The sequence below is a fragment of the Prinia subflava genome, chromosome Z (genome assembly GCF_021018805.1).
Source record: "Prinia subflava isolate CZ2003 ecotype Zambia chromosome Z, Cam_Psub_1.2, whole genome shotgun sequence".
In the NCBI taxonomy this organism is placed as follows: domain Eukaryota; kingdom Metazoa; phylum Chordata; class Aves; order Passeriformes; family Cisticolidae; genus Prinia; species Prinia subflava.
In genome coordinates this window covers 21,729,498-21,745,376 of record NC_086283.1, presented here as the reverse complement: position 1 = coordinate 21,745,376, position 15,879 = coordinate 21,729,498, and the positions used below count along the sequence as shown (strand labels likewise).

General features: G+C 39.6%; 1 protein-coding gene across 3 annotated transcripts in view; it reads right to left on the bottom strand.

Moving 5' to 3' along the window:
• LOC134564801 (bromodomain and WD repeat-containing protein 3-like) overlaps positions 1-15,879 on the bottom strand; it is a 55,938-nt gene that overhangs the window by 13,421 nt on the left and 26,638 nt on the right. For all 3 annotated transcript variants that reach the window (XM_063424006.1, XM_063424005.1, XM_063424007.1), the window contains 18 exons: positions 15,405-15,505; positions 14,229-14,269; positions 12,716-12,820; positions 11,551-11,704; positions 10,963-11,097; positions 10,354-10,482; positions 9,737-9,962; positions 8,921-9,091; positions 7,186-7,369; positions 6,641-6,734; positions 5,876-6,025; positions 4,300-4,376; positions 3,505-3,682; positions 2,677-2,793; positions 2,121-2,228; positions 961-1,085; positions 677-759; positions 143-254 (listed from right to left, as the gene is read on the bottom strand). In XM_063424006.1, the coding sequence (XP_063280076.1) occupies positions 143-254; positions 677-759; positions 961-1,085; positions 2,121-2,228; positions 2,677-2,793; positions 3,505-3,682; positions 4,300-4,376; positions 5,876-6,025; positions 6,641-6,734; positions 7,186-7,369; positions 8,921-9,091; positions 9,737-9,962; positions 10,354-10,482; positions 10,963-11,097; positions 11,551-11,704; positions 12,716-12,820; positions 14,229-14,269; positions 15,405-15,505 (2,290 nt within the window). The remainder of the gene's footprint in view (positions 1-142; positions 255-676; positions 760-960; positions 1,086-2,120; positions 2,229-2,676; positions 2,794-3,504; positions 3,683-4,299; positions 4,377-5,875; positions 6,026-6,640; positions 6,735-7,185; positions 7,370-8,920; positions 9,092-9,736; positions 9,963-10,353; positions 10,483-10,962; positions 11,098-11,550; positions 11,705-12,715; positions 12,821-14,228; positions 14,270-15,404; positions 15,506-15,879) is intronic.

Below are 15,879 nucleotides of genomic sequence, written 5' to 3'. Positions count from 1 at the left end.
AAAAAACGTGAAATTAAATAAGTAAAATAAGGTGTCTGCGCATGTATTTAAATGGAAAAGGTATTCCAGTTCTTGAGGTTCTTGATCATATTTTTGAAGTTCTCTGAGTTGTGTAAGAGCCCCAGGACATGGAAATACTCACTGGACACTGTAGCACTGGAAAGAACTATCAGGATATTCTGCCTGGAAAGGCTGCTGACTCTCCACAGTCCCAAACCACCAGGCATCATCAATGATACTGCGAAATCTATCTCCTGGAAGGGCAAACATTGCATTAAGAAAAAGAACATCATCAAGAATTGCTAAATATTTCCTTTTAGAGAATCAGCTCCCACTTTTGTGAACGCTCTTACTTCCATCCTTACATTTTTTGCCACAGGAGTTGAGCCCTTGCCCTCAGGGCAGGACTTGCCCATCTCTGGGAATTACTCACAGCTGCCTCACACCTCAGATCCCAACAGAGAGGAGATCCTCCTGCTATCAGTGCCCTTGGAAGAGTTTTTCTCATTTCTCCTTTTTTTTTTTTTTTTGTGACAGGAATTGCAGCAAACATCAAATAAAAGTTTCCAACCATCTTTACAATATCACTTTGCATCCTGTAATGAAGACACTGTATCCCATTAAACACCTGCAGAAATGGTGCAAAACACATGGAATTGGGAAAAAAACTACTCACCTATTTGCCAGTTCCTTTCTTTGGCTTCATTATAAAACTGATGCAGCACAAGGAAATCAATAACATCTGGCATATCGTGGTACCTTCAGGAAATAAGACCAAAAAAAAGTTATTATTATGCAGAAATACAGGTCTAGATGAACTACACAGCCCTCAAATTCCATGCATTTGGGATAACCATTACTGCCATCACCATGCCTTGCACAGGAACTAAGAAAGGAGGAAGGGGAAGTTTCTACAGTGCAAGGACAGCTCTTGAAGAATTCAGCATTCCAGTGACTTACTTAATGGAAAAGGATTCTCCTGTCATTTTGCCTGTGATTGGATCCAGAAATGCAAGCTTCAAGCAGCAGAGTGTGGGAGGCCCAACTTCATATTTAATTCCTACTGTCTTCACAAATTCTTGTTCCTAGTTAGCAAGAAGCATGGAACAGTATTATTTTACCTTGCCAACAACAAAAATATCTATTTTAAAGTGAAACATATTTATAAAATGCAAATATGTTTCCACTTTACAGCACAGGTAATTTCATTCACTAAATTTTCTCCTCCAAATACTAAAATCAATCACTGTCACCTCAAAAAGAAAAATGCATAAGCTCATTCCCTTGGCAGGTTTGTGAACAGGATTTCTACAAATTATCTAAGAAGGTTCTAAGGAACAAACCCAGTTTTAAGCACAACAAAGGTTCTCCCTGACCTACCCCAGGGCCCCTCACTCTTGCACAGGGGGAAAAAAGGAAGCTCTTCCTCTGAAAACGGAAATTCCACAATAGCCTTTATGTTCATGTCCTGTCAAAGCTCATCCTAAGTGAACAGCTATTTCCTTTTCCTCACAAACTGATGATACCTTGGAAAATTACAGCTGGAATATCTGGGACTGGTAACTGGGTATTTTCCCGGTAAAGCAATTATTTTCATTAATAACACCACAGACATGGTGAAGTGAATATGAGCACATGGGCTCTTCTCTTGATATGAAATCTGAGGAAAGCAGGAAAATATATGGATTAACATTGTGGATTAAGTCTTCGAAACTCATTCAAAGTGAGATCCAGTGTTTAAGAGAATTCCTGCACACATTCAGGCGTTTACACCAGGATTTCTTATTTCTTACCACAGCATTAAAAACAAGAAACAGAACCCAAATGCTCAGGTGAGTGGTGAGAGAACCACAAACAGTTTTGCAGTGCTGGATTCTGAATGAATCCAGTGTTCAAGCAAAAATAATTTGTGTTGAAAGAGATTTCCGAGAATCAATTTCAAACCCAGGAAGTGAACAGATGTAAAGACTTTGTGTTAATAAAAACTGACTTTAATATTTACAATTAAAACTTTGATATTAACATTTTAAAGCAATGCTTTCTTTACATTTTTCATACTGGTTTTTCATGTCAGTTCATTAAAGAGATATTCAGCCCTTTGAAGTATTTCTTGAACTTACCCTGAGTTCCATTTTGTTCCATGGTTGTTTTTGCATGTTAATACTATAAATTTTGGCTTTCCTTACTGCCCTCACATAAGCTTCATGGCCTTGCCTAAAGTAGATGATCTTAATAGAAAAAAAAACCAGAGAAAATTAAAAGAGTAGAGAAAATTCCTTAACTGATTGTGTTCTTCCTGTTAATTATGTAACAGATCTTATCCCTTTCGGAACACATTGTAAACTTATTTATTTTATCATAAAACACTTTTCTAGTTAAAAATATTTATATCAGCCCCCAAATTGGCACCCGCTCTGTGCTTTGAAACTGGGATCATTAAGAAAAGTGCAGGTGAAGATGCACACTCAATCTTTCCTGCTAATCCCAAGTTACCCGTGCAGAAAAAGGGACACAGGACATGGATCTCTAAACAACAAACTGCCTGGGAATTAACAAAGTTATCAAAACTCAGCCTGTCCTGAGTATGATTCCCTGCAAATATTGCTGGGTAGAACAGCCCTAAGCAAGCTGAGGTGCTGATTTCCCTGGGAATGTGGGAATTGCTGAGGGCAGTACCTCATCTCCCATCTGGGGCACGAAGGGTGAGCGGCGGGGAATGGTGTCCAGGATCCACTGTGGGGCCAGCCACTCCTCACTGGGCTCTCCTTCCAGGGACAGCAGCCCACTGGCTTTCTAAACACAGCACATTAGGAGATAATATAGGAAAGTTACATGTAGAAATTAAATATTTGCATTAATTTAGAATGCAATTGACACAGTATTCAAAATAAGAGTTAATTACTATGCAAAACTCCTTATGCAGCAGTTACTGCAGATAAGATACAAGGAGAAGGAAATCATGGAATGCCATCCTTCCCAAAGTCTTCACTAAATAGCAGAGTAAGACAAGTTTGTTATAATTATAATTATAACTTTCATAAATCATTAAAATGCACATGGCAGGGGGGTGGGATAAGATGATCTTTAAGATCGCTCCAATCCAAACCAGTCTGTGGTTCTATGATAAAAAAAAAATGTATTTTTATAAGTATTCTAAGTGTCTTAAAAAGACCAGGAAAAAGAAATCTGGCCATGTCAATACAATACAGGTCCATTCTAATTTTACAACAAAACCGCCCTGTTGTAAACCTGACTGTGGTGAAGAGCATAAATATCAAGGAAAAAAATGGCATTTGTAATGAAGAACCACCTGTGGGAAACATGGAATCACAATAAAACACACAAAAAATTTCCTGGTATCACTGGTACCACAATTACTGTGATCTCTCTAATTATTTTTTTACTCTATACTCATTTATGAAAAAATTTACTTTGAAAACAACCACTAAAACTCACATTTATATTCATAAAGTACAAAAGACACTAAGAATTACACTTGCTGACCTTTTTCCTTGGCTGTTTAAGTTTCCTTCGCTTTGGCTCCAGCCCTTTTGTTCCCTTCATATTTTCATCTTCAGAACTACTACAGATTTTCCGAGCTGCTTGCCTGGTTTGTCTCTTTGGAGGCTGCAGATTAATCCCAGCATCTGCTGTCCAGTCTGAATATTCACTGGATGAATCACTGCAGATAATAAAAAACTTGTGAGAATGAGAACAGAAAAGTTCAGTTTCTCCACAGTGGATTGAAAAGTCCAAATATTCAACCTGCTCTCCTGGTTCTTCTCAGGATTAGCACAGAATTTCGTTATCATATGAATTTAAAGAAAAACAAGTGCTCTCTGATTTGTCATTTCAGTAAATTCTTTTATTAATTTAAAACTCACAGTAAAACTACCTCTATAGCTGATATCAATTCTCATTATCTCACTGATTCACAGACTGACTTTGTACAAACTGGCAGCAAAAAATGCATGAAACATATTAAGAACTAGAGCACGTCCCTAAAGATCCAGTTCTGACTTCTTTAATACCAAATAATACACGTACAGTATCTATATGACAAAGTAGCATTGATTTTTTTCAAGTAGTTCTTAATTAAAGACAATATTTTCTTATAAAAGGTTTTTTAGGATTGTTTCTGACTTTGAAAAGAAAAAGAACAGGAAAAAATATCACAGTGTAAAATGTTTCATGATGAACTGGTTAAAAATCAGTCTTCAAAATGAAGTCGGAGTATCCCAATATCAAATGTCCCACTTGAATCCCATAATAAATCAATTCAGAGCCCAGTGGACGTACCTGGAACTGCTTTCACTCTGCCAGGCTGCCACAGGATCATCCATGGATGCATCACTTGTGCCAGCAGTCTCATCTTCCTGTAGTGAAAACAACAGGATTCACTCTGGGGCCAAGGGTAAAATGTATCATTTTTGTTTGCAAGAAAGTTGTGTCACCTGAGGAAAGCTTTGTATTCAAGGGCTGGTTTAGCTCCAAAGAAATAAATCCAAAATTTCTTCCTATACCTTAGTAAATATTATAATATATCCTTAGACAGCTCCTATAGAAACAAATGTGAATTTTAATTATATCAGAACTACAGAATGAGTTCTTACTTAAATGTTTGATTAATAAATTTTAGTGCCCAGGGTCCAGCTTTTTGAGCTATTCAGTACTTTCAATGGAAAGCAACAATGTTCAGTCTCTTCCTTAAGGAGAACAGGTTATATTTATCTGGTATATTTTAAGTTCTTCCCTTGCCAAAATCAATGATTAATACCAATACTCAATCTCTTTCAAAAGCAGGCTACAGATGTAGATGAAATAAAAGCACAGCTAAATGAAATCAAAGTCCTGACCCAGAATCCATGTGCTGTATGAAATCCCAAAATAGCAAGTGGTTTAACACAACCCAGTTAAATTTACTTGAAGATGTTTCAGGTTTCCAAAAATACAGGAGCTGTTTTAAGCTACTTTTGAACACTGTCCTGGCATTTAGGTTAACGATCCTTCACTCTCCAAGACCAACATGCCACAGGAACACCACAAATCCCAGAGACTGAATGACCTGAGTGTTTTTTCCCATGTGGAGAATCACAGAATATCCTGAGCTGGAAGGGACCCACAAGGATCAGAGTTCAGCTTCTGGCCCTACACAGACACTCCAACAATCTCACCCTGTGCATCCCTGGGAGCATGGTCCAAACGCTCCTGGAGCTTTGGCAGCCTGGGGCTGTGCCCATTCCCTGGGGAGCCTGGGCAATGCCAGAGCACCCTCTGGGGTAAGAACCTTTTCCTAAAATCCAGCCTGACCCTGCCCTGGCACAACTCCAGCCATTCCCTGGGTTCTGTCCCTGTCAAAACATCTCTGAATTCCCAAGACTGCTCAAAAAATCATCAAGAGAGGCTTTGTGATGGCATCAGCAGCAATTTGAGGATTCTTGGATGAATGCTTTCAGGGATAAATCCCATCAATTTGTAGAGATCCAGCTGGAGCAGTAGATCCCCACAAGTTCAGGGCTGACTGAAAGGCTGATCACTCTCCGTCATGGCCCTCCAGCTTGGAGCACTGGGACCCCCTTGTTCCATCATCCATGTTGAAGACGGAGGCAAAGGATGTGTTAAATGCCTCTGCCCTGTCCCTGTCCCATTTATGAGGCGACCATCCCCACCCTTTGGAACAGGCCGATGCTATTTTTACACTGCCTTTTGCCATGAATACATTTGAAAAACCTCTTTTTACTGCCCCCCACCACGAGTCCTGGCAGCTCCAGCTCAAACAGAGCTTCAGCTGCACAAACTTCCTCCCTCCAGCAGACATGCAGAACCTGGGATTTGGGAATGGGGAAGCTGTGTGAGGTTGCTGGGAGGCTCAGACCTCAGAGGAGCTGTCAGAGTCGTGGTGTGCACAGGGGTTCTGGCTGGTTCCCTGCTGGCTGTGCTCGATGGTGGAGCGGGTCTGGTACGCGTGCTGCCGCTTCCGCTGGTTCCTGCGCAGCGAGCGGCCGCCTCCCGCCTGGAATTCGTTCTGCCAGGGGGACAGGAGCACAAACAGGGAAAATCAGGGAGTTACTCAGGAGTTACATAGTTAAAAGTTGCCTGGTTACATTGGCTGAGTGTTGCATCCCAGGTTTAATTGGGTAGTAAGAAACCACTATTGTCTAATTGTAGAATTAGACAGTATCTCTGACATGCTGTAGATGTTTTGGTGTGGATTTTTGGTTCAACAGAAATTCTACTTTATAAAGTAGCAGTCTTTGGAAAGGAAATTATTGAAAATGCCATTTTTTTCTATAAAATTCCTGCAGTCTCTGCATAAGATAAATCCAGCCCCTTGTAACAGTTTAGCACCTCTACTTTCCACATGTCAAACTGAAAACCCACTGTGGCTCTGCGAGTTTTCTTTCCCAGCATCTTCCCACCACTGAAGCCTCAAGGAAAGAGATTTACCACTATTTGGATATTATACACAGCCAAATCACAGTAACAGAAGGAAGAAGACAGTGAGCCAGAGAAACAATTAGGACTATTGATCTTCTAAATAATTCAGTAAAATCGGTTTGGGGTTTTTGGTCTTATTTTTGTTGCTCAGTGCTCAGAACTGCTTCGGTCCCAAGTTTTTTCTTCCAAGGCATTAACTCACCCGTTGTAAGGTGTGGGATGGCTTTCTCTTCTTGTCAGCAGTGTATAAACTGACTTCTATTTCACCTTTGGCAGCTCGACATTCCTCCTGGACCCTAATTATACATAAGAAACACACATTATATTTATTAAATCATCATGGAACTCAACAGCCTCCTTAATATACACATTAAAATACTTGTTCTGCTCTAAGAAATCTGTGCATAAATCCCCCTAGCAGCATCCATCCATTCACTCCTGGAATCACAAGTTGAAGAAGCAAACTCATCAGCTGAGTGGTTGTAGTTATTTTCAAATGCATTAAAATTATTTTCAAGTCTTTTCAAAATAAAGCTTGAGGGAAATGTGCTATTTGAAGTACTGAAGAAAGACTGAACTGTCAAATGAAAGAATTACCATTCTCAACTCTCCTTTCTGATCCCAATATTCCAAACAACCCAACCAACCAAGCCCCAAAGCTGACGCATCACTGAAAAATCACTCCAGGAGCATGGAAGGATCATTACACATGACACAATGAATCTCTCGTCCCACTACGCCTCTTACTTGCTGATGCCAGGAGGGAGCTCGTTGACCACCACCCTCCTGCTCCAGGCCATGAGGTCCCTCTCGGTGGCCATCTGGCTGCGGGGCGCGTTGTGGTGCATCTGCCTCACGCCCTCAATCTGCCCGCTCCGGCGCAGCCCCACGTTGGGTGGGGAGGCCACCTCCAAGCCTGGGCTGCGAAGAGCTGGGGGAGACATAAAGAAAGAGCTTCTTCACTTCCCTGAACCATCAATAAAGTCATGGTGTCACAGGATGATTGGGTTAGGAGGGACCTTAGAGCTCAAACAGTGCCAGCCTCTGCCATGGGACACCTTCCACTATACCAGGTTGCTCCAAGCCCCATCTAGCCTGGCCTTAGACAATTCCAGGGATCCAGGGGCAGCCACAGCTTCTCTGGGCAACCTATGCCAGGGCCTCCCCACTATCACAGGGAACAAATCCTTCCCTGTATCCCATCCACAATTTAAAACTGAAGGACAGCCCAAAGATTGATAAACAAAGATTGATAATAATGGAATCACTGCCATCATTGTCCTTACTTATCCCCACTACAATTCCTGCAGGCCTAAACATGGTAAATCACATGATAATACTGCATTTATGGTTGTGCAAAGCTTTATAAAAATATCTGGCTATTTAAATACTTTATACATACTCCAATTAACTTACTCAAATGGGCAGTTCATGTGGGCAAAGCTACTGATCAATGTAAGTTCTAGAAAGGAACTGCTTTAATTTCCACACTACTGATATCTGGAAATTCCTTTACACAACTACAGGGACACAAACAAAACTGAGAACTAGGGCTGTACAACACATCAACATACCCTAAGCAGCAGAAAAGAACTTTGTGTGAGCTGAAACTGCCTTTTAGGCAACCTTTTTGAAGTATCAGCTTAGATCAAAGCAAAAATGCATTTTTCGATTTTTCTCTGATATTTTTCCCTGACATTTCTCTTACTCCTTTCCTTCTTGAATTGAAACACAAGCAATTTCACAACCAAATCCTAATGAGCTTTGCCAGGAAATCTACTTCAAACACATGTAATCAGTCACTTAACCTAGAAGTGATTTATTAGCAGCTGTGAATTCTCCCAAGACTCAGGCTGACTTGCAGCACAGTTCTGGGCATCTGCTCCTTCCCATCAGCTGCACTCACTCAGCTGCTCATATCTGATTGAGCGTTGTTTCAATTTTTAATCACCGTGTATTAAAATAAAATCACAGTAGCAGAACACTTACCAGGAGAATAATCTCAAGCTTTCTAAGGAAACACTAAGACAGAGCAACATGTTTATTTTATTAGCACTGATGCTCACTTGTGCTGCAGCAGGAAACCATTAGTCTGTCACAACACTGTATTCCACTGACAGCCCCTAATTATACGCTTTCATTTTGGCATTTTGCAGTTATGAAGTTTCATCTCTGCATTGATATCAAGACAATACAGTGAACTTCATGCTTATTTTTCAGTAAACTGGTTTATAGCAGGAAAAATCCAAGCAACCAGATACAACCCAGTTAGACCATTGGGTGCCCTCAGCTGCCCCTTAAAGTTATAATTCCTCTGTTGGAATCCACAGAACTTCCCACTGCTCCACAGGGGTTAACAAGCTGTACAAGAAGAGCAGAGAAAAGCATCCTCAAAGACATCATCTCATAACTGAAATTAACAGTTTGATCAGTCCTTCCTGTGATAAGGAAGGAACTGACGGAGATAAGGCTGGACACTGACCTCCATTAACAGAGTGGGATCTGTTGAGTGGAGGGTTTGGAAGAGTTTCTCCTTCATTAATTAGTCTCAGATCTTGTTCCCTCTGGAGCTCTCTGATCATTCCATCAAGGATACTCTCATCCTGGTCATTGGTTTGCTGCCCGATGACTTGTTCGACCACCTCACCATCACCTTGACAAGAACAAAGCCACAAATGCTGATAGAATGATGGATTTCTGTATTACCAAATACCATAGAAATAATCCCATTTAAAACTCTGCACCACTATTTGTCTGCTCTGCAAAAACATCTGATCACCAGCTGGCTTTGTGCTTTCACATAATAAATAGAGGCAAAATTTGGAAGCGAATTTACAATAAAATCACAAAACTCCAGACCACATGTAGAACATAAACACAAATGCTTAGAAATAGCAGAAAGAAATTAGGCTTCAGTAGGTAAGAATGGAAGATCTTTTTTGGGGACTAGCATTTTGCTACAGTTTGTGTCTACAAGAGGAGAAAAAACCTGGTTTAAAAAACAAAAGCTGGTTTTCCATGTCTTCCTCACCTACTCGCTTTCTTTCTCACATCCACAGTTATACAGATTAATAGACAATGCTTTAAACATCTGCCCTGTACCAGGAAAAAATCCACAGATTTTGGAATACTCTTGCCTCCAGTCAATTTGATTCCACACATAACCCCACCCCACCCCCTCTTCGACCTGTATATTGAATTTAAACCATTAATTTATACATCCTCACAGCACCATCCCAGGAGCTGGTGCTCTATACTGTGCCACACGTGTATTATTCATGTGGTTCAGACAGAATACCATTAGCCACATATCCCAGCTGAGGAATAAGTTGTTCATCCTTGCAATTTTCCCTCCCTGGCACCAGCCGCTGGAATCTCGTGGGATGAGGATTTCCATCAACATCCACCAGGAATGGAGGAGGCATAAGGTGTGGAGCCTGTTGAGTCTGTTCATCCAGCACATAATTATTGGCATCCCGGATCAGGGGCCGGTAATCCGTGTGGAAGAACATCTGATCAGGAATCTGAAAGAAAAGCAATTTAGAAAATAAATCAATGGCCATTTGCAGCCGTCTTGCTGCTCTGGAATGGCTCTCATGAGCCACAACTCCTACACTTGGGATCAGCACAAGGAATGTTATGACAGAGAACAGATTCCTACCACAAATGTGGTTTATTACCAAGGCCTGATGCAGAAATTCAACAGTAAAATTGGCCAAGAGAAGTGGATAGAGAAGTTAATGCTTTTCTCCTCTATCACTTGTCTAAATCTTTTTGATTTAGATAAACCACAACTGCTCCATGACCTAATTATTATTTTGTCTGGGGCAGGGTGAGGGAATAAATTGGGACACAAATACTTCTAAAACAAAATCAAGTCAAGACAGGGAAGGGTTTAAAATTCATTCAACCCACCTTTTCATAGTATTTATTGCATCCAAAGCCAAATAGTAGCAGATGTCCATGAGAGTCTGTGCAGGCAAAATGCTGCCCATCTGGTGAGAACTTGCAATCAAAAACAGCTCCATGGCCTTGGCCCTCAATCTGTACCAAGCACAGAGAATTCCTTTCACAACCAGACACTCTATATAAGAGCATTTTCACAAACATTTCCCCCGTGCTCCAACGTACTGAATCCTCATTCTATGATTTCTCATCTTGCTCAAGACTGATTTACACTTTTATTTATTAAAGTTAAACTGAATAACAAAGTAAAACTTCACATTTTCTCTTTTTCCCGAAATTTCAGCCCAACTTTTAATGTATGTTCTGGAACAACTACCTGGAAGTCTACATTTTATGTTAATGGCAGACATAGGACAAGATCACCAAAGATCTCACAGCTGTAATGGCTCTGCAGGTATTTAATGAAATCTGCTTTTGTCTCAAGACCTTTGGGGAAAAAACCACAAAAACAAAACCAAAAACAAAACAAAATAAAACCCCAAAAAATACCAAAAAACCCCAAAAACCCCAAAAAACCAACCACAAAAAACCCCCAAAACCTCCTGTGATCCTTCTTACCATGTTAAAATAATTGCGAATTTTTGTTCCTTTGTCTATATCCCAAACAAAAATATTCCCATCATGTCCCGCCGAAAGTACAATCCTTTGGTCAAAGGGATGAGCTTCCAGAACAAAAACTTCGTCATCGTGACCCTGCAATGACAGCAGGGGGTAAAAAAGTTGGTTTATTTCTCCATAGGTACCTTCATAGGTATCTCCACATGTGCTGGGAGATACTGAGAGGACATCCCAGACTAGGGAGTCACCCAGGACACCTCAATTTACTGGAACTGTGCTTGGTCATCATTCCTGTCACAGCTTTGGTAGTGTCACTGATCAGCAGCACTGAGATGGGGAGGAATGGGGAGGAAGGAGACATCAAGGCACAAATGGAGCCTCGAAAGGGTTCCCTGTCAGCCAGCAATCACCAGGACTCTGCACATCAGCTCCTTTCCCCATGGTGCACTCTCCTCGCAGCTGGCAAGAGACAGCTGGATACTTCAACACCTTCAAATCCTTGTCATGGGAATGGTGATGAGTTCAACCTCATATCAGTCTCAGAGTGAACTACATCCACTTGGGATTTCCCCCTGGAACTGTACTCACAGATAAGCTATGGAGAAGCTGTCCTGTGGATGAGTTCCACACTTTGAGGAGGAAATTGTTGACTGCAGTGATGACGGTGGCATCGTATCGATCCCAAGCCACCATCGTAACCTTCAGCTTAGAGACCTTGTCCTCTCCAGATGCCACATTGTTTCTAAGAAAAGCAGCAATTTAAAAAGGAATAAATCAGTAATTACATATGGAAACATTTAGGTGAGCTAATTCAGTATGAAATTCGGGGGAAGATCAATCACAGGGACCTCTGTGACTCTAGCTAAGGGAGAAGAATGAAGGATGGTTCTGCACTGGTAAAAAACCAAATACAGAAAAAAATATTCAGTGCCACCGAGATTTATAGAGCTCTATTTCCTTAAAAAGGACATTTACTCCTCTGTTCCTAAGCCATCATCCTTCCCTACCCCAATTTTTCCTTTCAGCTCTATTAGGCTTTTTCCTACAAGGCATTTTTCTTATCAGTCATCAATATCAGTAAACTCCACAATGAGCAGGAACCTGCTAAATAAATCTAACTCACACTTCTGACTGCAAACACTGCAGATGCAACCACTGAAATAAGGAGAATTCTGCAAAGCAAGTGCCTAATGGATTTCTCCATTTCTACTCTTTGTTGCTGTGATTATTCAATTACAATTCAATTACAGGGCATTTAAAGAAGTCACTTGAGGATCTCAAAAAGAAAAACTCAAACCCCTAATTGAACCTGAGAATTAAACACAAATTTCACCTCTTACTTGGACACTAAGGTAGAAACAAAATGCTAAGAACTATATTGGATATATATATATATACATATATATATATATATATATATATATATATATATAGACAGATATATAGACCAGATATAGATATAAGCAAATGATCACTGGAGTCCTACCAAAACCTCCTTCTGTGAGATAAATTGTTTGACATTCTTCTTCCATGTGTAAAACATATTCCTCAACCATTAGGATAGGGACGTACCAACATATTATTATTTATGCGGGAGTGAATTAACTGTGTAAGTTGACAAAGCCACAACATTTTCAATACATGCATAAAAATCAACTCAAAATGGAAGCAAATAACCAATTTTCAATATAATGGAGAATTTAGCTTGCAGGTAAATGTGCCCATGAGGTGTGTTCTGCTTGCTTTGTTTTACCCTGTCATTTTTGTAGCCATATCCAAGACCAGACTCTTCCAGTCATGCTGATGGTAGTGCCAGATTCTTGCTGTTCCATCCCTGCTTCCACTGACAAACCTTAAGCTGTGGGGCAAAGGAAAAAAAAAAGCCATGAAATTCTGAATAAAGATGTTTTCCAACATGGATACCAATAAACTACATATATGCACTTGGAAGTGTGTACTTGTGCACCTCTACTTCTCTTACTCATGAGGTTACAATTTTCCTATCAGATACCATAGGGTACAAGGGAGTTTCTAGCCCACAACATTAATTACATTTGGCTCCAGCACCAGATGGCCTTGGAATGACTTCAATGTCGTAACTCATACGAGCTGCACATTCCCTTTTTAATGACATCAGCAAATCCCTGGAGCAGCTCAGAGTGGCAGCAAAGAAAGGCAAACTGTGTGCCAGGAGTCTGGCATAAATTATAATGCATTAACTTGGGAACAGGGTGAAGAAAGGCAAGGGAAAGAGCCAAACGAAGCACAAGGAGGTTGTCCTGCCTGTGGAGCTGAACAGCAATATTTTAATTTTAAAACCCCTTCTTATTTTAAAATTTCAAGCATGCAGCAAATGTATTTAAGCACATCATAATGCTTTGGCCATCGATGTGACAGAAATAATTTCTGTTGCGAAACTGGGTAAAAAGCTTCTCAAGCCATACATTTTCACAGGATGGCCAACACCTTTGGAAGTATATTTCATTTATATACAAAATTATACTTAAAAGGCAAATCTATTCAATTTTACGAAGTAATTGTTTCACCTTTTGTGTTTCCCTGATCTGATTTTTTTTCTCTGTGATGAAAAAGAGTTTGAAAATGTTTGCGACAAATTAATTTTCTTAATTTTACTTCTTTATATTAAAATATAAAAGAAGATACCTCTTTTCCATTCAAAGTGTCATCACAGAATGGAATTTTCAGTGAGTGTGTGACCTCATTCCCTCTCATATGGCTTGGAAGGAACTGGTGGCACAATTACTCCAGCACATTCCCACATAATTCCACATGCAAAAGCTCTCCAAGTACAGGTGCACAGCTACAGCTGTGCTTGGAAGGCTCATACCTTAAAGGCAAATCCCTTAAACCTCCTCCCAACAAAATAAGGAATAGGAGCAAAAGCTGAAATAAAAACTTCTATGTTTACTAACTTTTGCTTTAGACTACATTGATTACAATGCTCTTCCTCCACAAGCAGCTCCTTTGTGGGGACTACATGGGAAGGTTCTTACACAGAGAGGTTATAAAATTTGGGTTCCAATTTGCTGTTTGAAAGAATAAACAAATTAAAAGCAGAGTTACAGAACATTTTTGTTGTTACAACAGACAACGAGTTCAAGCTTGTGGACATGACACACATCTTGCAACACACTGCAATAATTTGTCCAAGATTAAGCCAAGCCCATGGGCAAATCTTCCTGTTGTGCCAAATTTTCCATGAAATGTTGTTCGGAAAATTAAGTATCATCATTGCCAGCACTCACCTGTCACCGTTGTTACAGAACTGCACTGCAACCACTTTGTCCTAAACAGGAGGGAGGAAAACAACAGAAGTGAAAAACTCAGCCTAAAAGATCTCCATGAGGAGTTTTTTTACTTAAAAAACAAAAAAACTATCAAAAAATTCAAGTACAGAAAGGCTGTATTTGAAGTTAAAACTTCCCCAGACACATTGTGTTAAATATTGAAATAGAAAACTTCAGAGAAGTGATGGTTTCCTGCAATTTTTAGACTAGCATGAAAGCATCAAAAAACTTAATCCAAAAAATGCAAACCTTGGCTTTATTAACACTTACAAATTATTGAGAAACAAATGTTATGTTTTACACATAGTTTTGCCTTTTTTTAAATTTGCCAAGTACTTGTGCTGGCTCCATGATTTGCTCTCCTTACTCCCACTGATGTTTCTATCTCCTAGGAGCTGGGATTTGTTTCAGCGGGGCTGACAGCTGTCTGCAGGATTAAGAGTGGACTTTAGGAAATTAAAGGAATTACAGCTTCTTCCAAACCTGTTCAATACAGAAAATATCCTTGTCTTTTGTGAGCAAAATACTTGTTAGTTGTGTTGGCTTTCAGACTTCAATGTGAGAGCCATGACTCCCACTGAAGTTCAGGGAACCAATTTAGACCTTGGGCTTAATCCACAAAATGCTCCCAAGGTGATAAATTTGTAGTTTGAACTTTTGTAAGAACCTTTCTGCATTATTCTGAAAAAAAGAATTTTAAGCTTTATTTTCTAAATGAAATTACCATTGTGATCCAAATTTTGACAATACAGTCCAGATTCTGAATTACTTGGTCTTATGTGGATTTAACTAAACATTCAACAACAAGTTTGTTGGAAAAAATGACATTGTGCATTAAAACTGTTTTAATTCCTTATTCCAACACAGACTTTTTTCAAGAATAAGGGAAAATCACCTAGTCCCTCAGTTTTCTGGGGGAATGAAATACATAAAGCCTACTTTGCACAAACCTCTTGACTCAGAGAGATTTAAAAATAAACATCCCACAAATTTTCAGCCATTTAAATACCACAGTGCTGAAAGCCAAACAGATTCTCAACTGTAAATAAAAAAATAGGATGTACAGAAATCAAGTTCCTGAAATGAGGAAAAGGTAGGGGGGAAAACAGATTTGTTTTTGGATTTGCCTCCTACCGTGTGAGATTCCAGCTCAGCCATTTTCTCTGGAGATTCTGAGCCCAAATAATAAATTCTTATCACGTGATCAGTACTTCCTGTTGCAATGAACATGCCACCTAAAACAGAGAATTCTCTGTGAGAAATCATCCAAAGAAAAACTTATTTTAACTTCATTTATTTTAATTTCAGAATTCTCAGAATTAATTTTACATTTCAGAATTAGTTTTGAACAGAAAATTTTGATGTAAACAGGTAAATGTCAAATAAAATATTTAAATGCAATTTCAATAGCTACACGCATTAAAGAAATTATTGCTGAGTTGGGATACAGCAATTAAGGTATTTTATTGTAATTTCTTTCTAATATTGCTCAAAAAGGGCACTATTGTAAGGTTTACTGCATTGAAACGGACTTAGTTAATTCAGGATTTCTGGCTTTAAAAAAGGAACATGGCTCTACAAAAGTTCTCAATTTCAAAAAGCGTATGTA